The sequence below is a fragment of the Triticum urartu genome, chromosome 3A (assembly GCF_056163025.1).
Source record: "Triticum urartu cultivar PI428250 chromosome 3A, HENAU_Tu73, whole genome shotgun sequence".
NCBI classification, from domain to species: Eukaryota; Viridiplantae; Streptophyta; class Magnoliopsida; order Poales; family Poaceae; genus Triticum; species Triticum urartu.
In genome coordinates this window covers 132,808,803-132,819,904 of record NC_141875.1, presented here as the reverse complement: position 1 = coordinate 132,819,904, position 11,102 = coordinate 132,808,803, and the positions used below count along the sequence as shown (strand labels likewise).

Here is an 11,102-nt window from a genome sequence, read left to right as displayed (position 1 = left end):
ATCATCGATGGCGTGCGCCGCGTGCGGCTGCACCTGCAGCGCCGTCGGCGAAGCACCCAGGGATGAGCTGAAGGCGCCACTGCTGGTGGATATCGAGACCGGACCCAGCCCCATCACGGCGACACCGGTGGATAGCGAGGTCGACAACGGGATGGAGAAGGGCCTCATGATCGTCACCTCCATTGCCCGAGTACGTATTTATGGATGCACTAGCGCCGGTGAACTTACATACAAAAAAAGTACGCCTGTCTTTGATTTGTATTTGTATACTTCATCTAGATTGGATCGAGCGTGTCATCAGATTCCTGCGACTAATGCACTTGCTCCTTGAATTGCTCATATCTACGCATAACGCATTGGTGCAGTGAAATCGTAATTGGCTAAACTTTGTGCGTTTTGCAGGGATTGTTGCTCTTGCTGTGGTTGTATCTGGTTGATTTACTGAGGAGACCTTTGATGGACGACGATAATGAATTCCATTCGTTACACGTAACTTTTGTTGTTTTCTCGGCCGCACTCGTGGGTATCGTTTTCTTGCAAATCTGTGTGTCCATATCTGTTCCTACAGATGCCTCTGGAGTTCCTATAGGGTTTGAACTTTGAAGCAAACGGAGCTTTGCGCCTTTTTACAAGAAAAAACCATATGCGTTGCGCTCAAACTTCTTCGGAAACATGTATAAATGCTATGCTCACTAGGGCATTCCCTATTTGTACTTTTGTGTATCATGTCAGCATGCTTGATCATTATACATATACTTAAGAGCAACTCCAACGGGGCAACCTAAACGGACGTGCCCTTTGTCCGCTTTTCGTCCGTTTGGATCGGCCAGGCGGACGCTCAAATGGGTCGGCTTGACCGCTCAACAGAAAACGGACCAAAATCTGCCGACATAGGGAAAAAAAGCTCGCAGAAATTATCATAATTAAACATTAAGTGGCCGGTCAACCGCTGGCCAAAGTCCACTTAAACCTAATTAAACATTAATTAAAACATAAAAAAAGACTACGCCTGCATGCTGCCCTAGATGTTGTCGGTCTTGCCCTTGCCCTTGACGTCGCCATCGCCATCGCCGCTGGTGAGGTCGCTGAAGACGGGAGCAGGGCCAGCCCACCCGAACGCCGCTTGGTACGCTGCCAGGACAGCCTCCTCCGGCATCTACTGGGGCGGCAGCATTGCGGCTCGCCGAGCGCGCTTCTCCTCCTCCTCAAGCCGCAGCGCCTTTGCGTCGCGTTGCAGCAGCTACTCGTAGCACATCTACCGCTCGCCGTCGGCCTCCTCCTGGGCGAGCCAGTGCGCCTTCCAGCGCTCAAGGTGGGCCACCTCCTCCTTCGGCGTCGCTGCGTAGTGGACCGAACGCGCGCTCACCCACTCGCGGGACTGGTCAGTCCACGTGTAGGCCTCCTCCTAGCCGCCGTTGCTCCTCGTGTTCGAGGGCAAACCAAGCCTCCCAGTGGGGAGAGTCGGCGGCGCACTCGGGCATCCGCCGCTACGTCTGGCGCCTGCGCACCTCCTCGTCATGCGCCCGCTAGGTCTGCGGAACCATTGGCACCGGGATTCGGTGCGGATCCAAGTGTCAGCGGTGCAGCAGCGTGACATCGGGGTAGGGCAGCGGCTGCCTGTACTCTCAGTGCCACCGCGCTTGGTGCACCGGGATGTGCAGATGCCGGCGACCTGGGCGGACCGCGCCGGCGGAGGAGGAGGAGGAGGAGGAGGAGGAGGAGCACGGGAGGATGAGGTACCGGGGGTGCACTTGCCCTTGCCGCTGCTGCTGCCGAAGAGGCCCATTGCTTGCTAGGGTTTGGTGGTATCGCCGGTGAGGAAGCATAAGGGGGTGGTGGGGGCCAGATGTGGACGGAAGTGGATGAGGCCGGGCCCCGCCGCACGCGTGGTTAAAAAAAGATGCTTCCACTAGCTGACTAGTGGGCCCACTGTCGATGGTTGTCATAAATTAGACGACTGGCGGTAGTTGGGTGGCCTATAAGTGGGGCCGCGGCGGACACCGAGGAGACGCGCGGCGCGTCCGCTTCGCGTCTGCGTCGGCGCATTTCAGGCACAATCTTGGGCCAGAAATGGCTCAGCGCGGACGTCAAGCGGACGCGATTTGGGTTTGGGTCGGTGCGTTGGGCCTCCACTTTTGTCCGCCCCAACCCAAACGGACGCAGGCGGACAAAATGGGTCGCCCCATTGGAGTTGCTCTAACAATTTCAAACTATGCTTGATGCTGTTGTGCTTATTTTATTAATTTGCAATGTAGATTTAGACGTAATGTAAGCACACCTGGGTCACATAGTAAACACTAAAATAGACGCCGGTTAAGCAAACATGAATATAATAAGGGGTGTGCTACGCCTCAGCCGGCGGATCTTTTCGCGAGCCGTCCGATATATGTTGCTCAGCATACAATCCCACTTTGCAACAAGAGTATTGTTTCAGAAACAACGGTGACTATTGGATCAAGAACTTTGGTTTAGAACCATATCGGTGACTATTGCAAAAAGCGCTTTGCTTCATAAACATTAGTGACGTTGCAAAAGCATCTTTGTGTATGATCCCTCTTTGAAACTAGAGCTTTGTTTTAGAAACAACTTTTGCAACAAAAGCTTTGCTTTAGAAACATATCGCGTAGGGCTGGGACGGACCAGCAGAGAGAGCTCCCCCGACACCAACATCACTGACGGAGAGGCCGTGTGCTGCGTCGCGTGCGCTGGAATGATGGCGGGGCCGCGTGGATCACAGGCACTGTCGCGGACGTCGGGTCAATGATCTCGATTTAGATGTAGGGCAGAAGAGATGTGAGCAGCAAGGCGGCCAGCTGCCCGGCTGATGACAAGTGGGGCGGCGAAAGAAAATATGAGGGATGGAAGTTGGGCAGTGTAGGCATACCTCGCTGGCGAATAGCGGTTGCCGGAGCGGGCTAGCAACAAGCACGGGCACGCGCATGACATAGGCGAGTGTCTCCCTTGCGGTGCTGATTCGAGATGATAGGATTGAGGGAGATGGGGATAAGGTACGAGATGGACGCGTGTTGTTATGAAAGACATGATGATGGGTCCACAAAGGAAGGAGTGGCGCACGGCCGAGGTGGTGGACCCACATAATTATCAATTGACCGATGAGAATTTTTTCCCTAATCCACCGCATGATTATCAGTAAGCATTTTAGGCTTTGGTGTGATGTCTGTTTGATATTCGGCTCGGATATTCGGCACCCCTTTATCAAAGGTATATAAGTAGCGACGAGTGTTGTCAAGATGGTGACTTCAGACTTACTGATGTACTACTTTGTAAATTGTGAATAATCAATAAAGGGCATGCATCACTTAGATGCAGGAGGTGTATCCTCCTTTTCAAAAATATATATAATCCACTGCAATGCCAATCGTAGCCAAAGTTAATGATGTGTTAAATACATCTGTCCGCTATAAGTAAGCACATTCATCTTTGTTTCCCTATTTGGTTGCAGGCATAACACCTGTGCAGGCTTTTTGGACGCAAATCTAGGTTGTTTGGTTACCTCGGTTGCATGGAGAAAATGGTCTGCATGAAATTCAAAGCACTCCTCGGCGTGGTTCAGTGGAATTCCTGAATCTGCCACTTTCAATAAACCAGACCCGAGTGAAGCCACCCCTTCTGGGGTGGTGGCTCACATGACTTGTTCTTCTCACCTTCAATCTTCTTGACCTAATCGCTTTTAATTTACACAATGGTGCTTCAATTTGACATAAATTCAGTGGTGGTTCATTGCCTATAGTGTTGTAATCCGGAATCCAAGTTTTGTGATAACCGTGTTGTTTACTTCCAGTGTTGTCTATTGTTCACAACTGGATTGAGCTCGGTTGAGAGTGTCATGCTCTGTCAATATCTGTTGCAGGAGTTGTCATTCTATGTTACTAGAGTTGTCAATCTCAGATGCAGGAGTTGTCACTTGCAGCCATTCTCGCTATGTCAAGCTTGTGACTTGCGTTGTATCAGGTTGGTAACAGCTTGTATCTCGATAGGACTGAATGTAGCAGTAGCACCTAGGTTGTGTTTGTTCTGGAGAGGTCAGCTAGTCCGAGTGAAGTTTTATATAAAAAAAGATGCACGTCGACATTGTGAATCCATTCCCGCGATTGGTTCATAGTTTCATTGATTGTTAATCTTCAATTTCATGTTTACGTTTGGAACTTTTTTAGTTGATTTTTGTCAAATTCGCACACGATCGACCGTTTAAAATTTGTTGTGACCACTAGCTTCATCTTGTTACACACAACTTTCATGTTGTAAATTCTCCGTTTTGAGGACATAGGCGAACATAATAATTTTGTGTTCAAGTTTGGACTCATTTTAGATGAATTTTGTCAAATTCATTGCATACGATCGATAGTTTGTAATTTCTTTGACCACTACCTTTATCTCATTGTTTCACACTAGCACAGATGCCTGTGCGTTACAACGGGATGATAAAATTACATGCCTCTAGCTTAATATAAGAATGGATCAAGACCCTCACATGACCGTATTCTCTAGTTCAACATGTCACCCTTTAATTAGAGCCGAACCAGTATATTCTGTTGTATTGGCACGTGCCCATAATTTCTTTCAATTATAATTAACCTGCATATTCTTTTTTATTGGCACATGGAGGCTATCACCGTTAATAATTTATGCTATCCCTTAATCTGAACAAGCTGACTTAGCTCGATGTGCCAGATAAGGAGCAGGCCCACTATGGGAGTGATCGAACTCACGGCCTCAAAAACCCGACCACATGTTGCTAGTCACTCAAACAAACCTGCACTGAACCAATGGTCAGCGTGAACATTAAAGAACATAATGCAACATCAACTTCAAAACATTATTTTGAACTTTTCAGAAACTGATAACTATGAACTGCCAAATATACTTGGCAACGTGAACAATTTTCCAAATTACGAACATTTTTTCTGAAAATTTCATACATTTGAAAAACATGAATTTTTTAATTTGTTTACAATTTTAGGAAATAGGAACATATTTTGAACACATAGAAGAAATTTAGAAAATGTGTATTTTAATGAAAACATTATTTTCAACTTTTTCAATATATCACAATAACAAGAATATTTTTCAAATTTGTAAAAAAAATCTTCAACAAATTCGAAAAAATTAAATATTTTCCAAAACAATGGAATAATTTTTAAAATTCAGAATGACAAAAAAAATTGTAAACATTTTTTAGAATGAACACAATTTTGGAATTCATAACATGAACTACCGAATATATTTGGCAACGTGAACAAGTTTTTGAAAATTCCATAGAATTTAAGACAAAGCAAGAACAAAAAAATTGAACGGAACATTTCATGAAATTCACATAAATTTCTTAAAAACATGAACCTTTATAAACAATATGAACATTTTTAATTTGTGAACAATTTTTGAAAATTAGAATATATTTTGAAAATTCAAAAGAATGTTAGAAAATGTGTTTCTTTAATGCCAACATTACTTTCAATTTTTGCACATATCGGTACAACAAAATATTTTTCGAATTTAGAACATTTGTCAAATGCTTTTTTTAAAATCTTGATTTTTTATTTTTGGAAAATAACAACATTTTTAGGGAAAATGAGAATATTTTCAAATTTTGAACAATTATTGGCATGATAAAAAAAATCCAAACATTTTTAGAATAGGAACACAATTTTTTAATTCATAAATTTTTACGAAATTTTAAATAAAAATTGAAATTGCAAACATTTTTTGAAAATTTCGAATTTCAGTAGAAAAGTAGAAAAAGACTTAGAATGTGAAAAATAAAAAAGAAACAGAAACTACCAAGAGAAAGAAACAGAAAAAGAAAAATTGAAACAGAACACGAGCAAAAATGGGCCGCCGAGTCTTGGACGCCCTGTGTATAGCTGAAACTATTTGTCGCATTGTGCGCGAAATATGAATTTTATTTGCTGCGTGGGCAGGGAAAACTGGGCTGACTTTACTGGGCCATAGCGCGCGCGGCCCACGCACGTAATTCTGCAGAAATCGTTTTTTCCTTTGCTAACAGGCGACGACAAAAGTTTTGTACCACCTTGGATAGAAAAAAAATTGATGGTGAACGGATGAAAAAATTGAAAAAACACACCTTACTTTATTAATAGGTATAGATATAGATATAGATAGGGTTGTCGAACTACTCTACATAAGAGTTTACTCATTGGCAAGGCCTAACTTGCGAGTAACTCAACCACCAATTATTAAAAAGAGGTCGGTCATTGGTAAGGCCATAAGAATCACAGCAAACAGACTAAACTTTGTATCCCCCTCGGTGTATTTAATCGCATATCTTCTCATTGAATCAAATAAATACACCCACAGAATGACCAACAATACTTGCAATCAATCAAAGTGTATATTAGGGAAGGAAAAGTACAAGTGTATAGAAAAACACATGCATTTATTTAATTATGTACTCAATATATACCAGAATTCTTCGAAACTGTTATTTGAATGGTTCAGTAGATAAAAGGCAGAAAGGTTTAAGCTAATATCGGCCTAGAAAAAGGGTCATTCATTCCTAGAAATTCTAGATAGTTTCCCCCTTTTTTGGAACATATGTTTACCATCAAATAAAGAAGACCCTCATAAATAGTCATACTCCTTCCACTCCAAATTAATTGAAGTTCTAGGTTTTTCCTGAATCAAATTTGTTTATAGTTTGATCAAGTCTATCTGAAAGTGCTAAGATCTACAATATCAGTATATAGTCCAGATTTTTTCTTGAAGAAACTAAGAAAACTAATTTGGTATTCTAGATGTTGATATATTTTTTAGTAGAGTAGTCAAACTTTTAAAAGTTTGACTTAGAACAAACCTAAACCTTCACTTCATTTGGAAAGGAGGTACTTGAATTAGATATTTGTATCGGTCCAGTTAAATTTCAATTTCACTCATCCATGTCATTAAGCCAAAGTAAATAGTAGGGCAACCGAAGAGTAGTAGAAAGGATTCTCCGTAATAAAGGGAGGTACATTGGGTTTAAGGAACTAGATGGAGCAGTATAACAACTAAATTATAGCTAGTGCATAAAAGATTTATCGAGTGTATTGTTTGGATGACCGCTTTGAGATAGAATTAGAACGTATAAATGAGTCTTGTCCTACAAGAATCCTTTTGTGTCAAGCAACGTATGTGGGAAACTTATAAGGTGAGTCAATGATCCAAGCAATGAAATTCACCTGCCCTAAGCAGCCATATAGCCACAACAGAGCACAATGATTAGTCATATGTACATGCTCTGTTCTTTTATCCTAACATAAAAATTGCATTAGGGTTTACCCCCATGTTAGCACACAATCAACAATTCACTCAATGCGCCTCCATTATCACCAGATCGAGCTACAATTCATGAGTTCATCCAGAGGGGACTGAAGGAGGAGGAAGGATTATCCGTTCAACACGAAAGGGGAAAGTTAGCTAGTCTGCCAGCCGTTCGCCAGCCACTCACACGCCATCGCTAGGTTTAAGTACACTGCCCACATGGGCCCATTCCGGGCCAGCCAGCCGAGCCGGCAGGCGAGGCTGTCTCTTGGGCCGGCCCACTCTTGGTACTTGGTTCTCTGCTGCTTCTGTGTCTTGATCGCTGTTGCTGACAATCCCTCCCCTGTTAGAGACGGCTTGCCCCAAAGCCGGTGCTCTAGGGAATTTCTGCCTGAGCTGCACCTTGTCCTCCCATGTCGCCATCTCCACTGGAGTGTCGCTCCACTTCACCAGCACTTGCACCAGAGTATTGGACCCGCGACGCATCACTCGCTGTTGTAGTACCTGCTCGAGAACTGAAAATTGCATTTCTGGGGAGGGAAGTTGGGTCAATACCTCATGAGCTGGGCCGAGCACTTTCTGCAGGAGAGACATGGAATACTGGGTGCACACGACTGGACACTAGCAATGCCAAGTGGTAAGCTACTTCACCAACGTGCTCCAGAACTTCAAAAGGTCCATAGAATTTGAAGGCCAATTTGTGATTCGCCCTGGGAGCAACCGATGTCTGAAGGTATGGCTGCAACTTCAGAAAAATAGAATCCCCAACCTTGAACACATGCTCAGATCGATGCTTATCGGCATGTGTCTTCATGCGCTGTTGCGCACGCAACAGATGCTTACGTACTGATCTGATAATCACTTGGCGATCATCAAGCCACTGTTGCAGATCAGCAGACTGCACTGTACTCTTTGCGGACAACCCAAAGTGACGAGGCTCATGACCATAGATGATCTCAAAGGGAGTCTTACCCGTAGTCGAGTGCCAGTTGGTATTGTACCAGTATTCACACAATGGTATCCATTTAGCCCAGCGAGAGGGATGAGCACTGACAAAACATCGCAGAAAACATTCCACTTGTTGGTTAACTCGCTCCGTCTGTCCATCAGTTTGAGGGTGACATGTTGTACTCATACGCAACAGAACACCAGCTCGCTGGAAAAGTTCCTTCCAGAACTGGCTTGTGAATATGCGATCTCGATCAGAAACTATAGAAAGAGGCATCCCATGCAAACGGTACACTGTGTTGAGGAAGGCTTCAGCCACTGTAACTGCAGTAAACGAATGATGCAAAGGAACGAAGTGTCCATACTTCGACAGTTTGTCAATGATCACCATCAAGCAATTATACTGCCCAGAAACTGGTAGCCAGTCGACAAAATCCATAGTTACCATTTCCCAAGGTAAGTCCGGGATAGGCAGGGGTTGCAGTAAACCCGGATATGGAATTCGTTCGGGTTTTGCTTGCTGGCAAATGGTGCAGTTCGAGACATATTGTTTAATGTAACTGTGCATACCTTGCCAACGAAACAGTTGCCTGACACGTTTGAAAGTGACCGGAAAGCCTGAGTGACCACCAATTGGACTGTCGTGGAAAGCACTAACAATTGTGTGCTGCAACTTGGGATCTGCACCTACCCAAATGCATTTGTCAACCCTTAACAGTCCAGCTTTCAAGGAAAATTTGCCTTCGTGTCCCCCAGAAGAGGCAAGTTTCTGCAGTAGATCAAAGCAAAACCTGTCTTGAGTGTAGCTGTGCACAATATCATCTAGCCAGGCTGGTTGCACAGTGGATATGGGGAATAGTTCAGGCATAGTTTCAGCAGCAGTGTGTGGCTTCCTGGACAGAGCATCCGCAGCATGATTTTCTACTCCCTTTTTATAGACAATACTGTATTGTAACCCTAACAGCTTAGTTAGGGCTTTCTGCTGCCACTTGGTATGTAGTCGTTGTTCAGACAAACTGGCCAAACTGCGTTGATCTGTTTTGATAATGAATTCAGACAATTGCAGATACGGACGCCAGTGTTCCACAGCCAGTAAAATCGCCAGATATTCTTTCTCATAAACCGATAGCATTTGATTCCTAGGGCCCAAGGCCTTGCTCACATACGCCAGTGGGTGCCCTTCCTGCATTAACACTGCACCCACGCCTATGTCACACGCATCAGTTTCAATGACAAACTGTTTAGAGAAATCAGGAAGAGCCAGTACGGGTGCTGATATCAGTGCTTGCTTGAGAGCTATAAAAGCTTGTTGTTCAGTATTTGTCCAGTGGAACTGCACTCCTTTCTTGAGCAAATTGGTAAGAGGTTTGCTAATGAGACCATAACGAGCTATGAACTTCCTGTAATAACAAGCCAGACCCAAAAATCCTCTGACCTCCTTAGCAGACACAGGTACAGGCCACTCTTGAATGCTTGTAATCTTTTCAGGATCCGTTGCAACCCCTTGACTACTGATGATGTGGCCCAAATAACTGATTTGAGTTTGAGCAAAAGCACACTTTGACAACTTCACTTTCCACTGGTGTTGTTTCAACAATTGCAGAACTCTTGCCAGGTGTTCCAAATGGAGATCATAGGTTGCACTGAAAATTAATATATCGTCAAAGAATGATATGGCAAATTCCCTGAGGCAAGGGGCCAGAGTGTCATTCATGGCAAAATGGAAAGTGTTTGGACCACCAGTCAGCCCAAAAGACACAACCGGGAACTCAAACTGCCCAAAGTGTGTTTGAAAAGCTGTTTTATGCACTTCCCCAGGAGCCAAGCGAATTTGGTGGTACCCAGCCCTGAGATCGAGCTTAGAAAACCAACATGATCCAACTAATTCGTCCAGCAGCTCGTCAATGACAGGAATAGGGTATTTGCTCTTTACAGTTATTGCATTCAAGTGTCTGTAGTCAAATACTGGTCTCCAGGTTTTGTCTTTCTTCTGAACCATAATCATGGGTGACGAAAAAGCACGTGCTATGTCTGATGATGCCCGAATCCAACATCTCCTTAACCTGCTTCATCTCATCCTTGAGGGCAGGTGGAAGCCTGTATGGTCTGATAGAAATAGGTGAAGCCCCTGGAATGAGAGGGATAGTGTGATCATATTTTCTTCTAGGTGGAAGGCCAGAAGGAGCTTCAAACGCAGTAGCGTAAGTGTTGAGAATTTCTTTAATTTCAAAAGGCAACTCAGATTGTTCTATGCTTTTGGAAGAGAGCAGTCATGACAGTTCAATCATGGCCAAGAAACTAGGAGTAGCATCTTCGCCTAGTAAAGTGACAGTAGTACCATTCAGGTTAAAAGATAACCAATGTCAGCCCAGTCCACTTGCATGGGGCTATGGGTGGCCAACCAATCTAAACCTAGAATTCCATTATAAGACCCCAGAGGAAAAATCTTAAAGTCACTGGTGAACTTGTGCCCATCTGTTGACCAAGATCCTGCCAGCAGCTCCTGGCTGCAGGGAACTAAATTCCCATTAGCAACCTTAACCATTTTAACAGGCATATCAGAAACCCCCTTAATTTGAGCAGTAACAACACTGTCCAGGAAGGAGTGAGTGCTCCCTGAGTCAACTAGGAACGTGAGCTTGTGTCCTTGTAAATGCACTGTCAGTTTCATAGTTGCAATCGCCGGAACAGATGGATCTCCCAATGCTGTAGTTGAAATGCAAATCGCATTGACTTCTCCAATACTCTCAGCTTTAGTGTCACTTGCTTCTGCTGGCATATTCTGCACATATTCCAACATCTCTTGTACTAGGTGCAGCTGAACTTCTTGTTTGCATCAGTGATCCCTCGCCCAACGTTCTCCACAAATGAAGCAG

At 44.2% G+C, this 11,102-nt stretch overlaps 1 protein-coding gene across 1 annotated transcript; it reads left to right on the top strand.

Annotated features, from left to right (window-relative positions):
* Positions 1-7: 7 nt before the first annotated feature.
* Positions 8-603, top strand: LOC147978935 (uncharacterized). The gene is made up of 2 exons (XM_087516687.1): positions 8-190; positions 403-603. Exons 1-2 carry the CDS (start codon positions 8-10, stop codon positions 601-603), a joined length of 384 nt encoding a protein of 127 aa, XP_087372813.1.
* Positions 604-11,102: the final 10,499 nt, after the last annotated feature.

Bases quoted from the DNA above. Each gene is read 5' to 3' on its own strand.
- LOC147978935 (XM_087516687.1), top strand. From the start codon at position 8: ATGGCGTGCGCCGCGTGCGGCTGCACCTGCAGCGCCGTCGGCGAAGCA. The intron at 191-402 runs GTACGTATTTAT...TGCGTTTTGCAG, and splicing joins TCGTCACCTCCATTGCCCGA to GGATTGTTGCTCTTGCTGTG.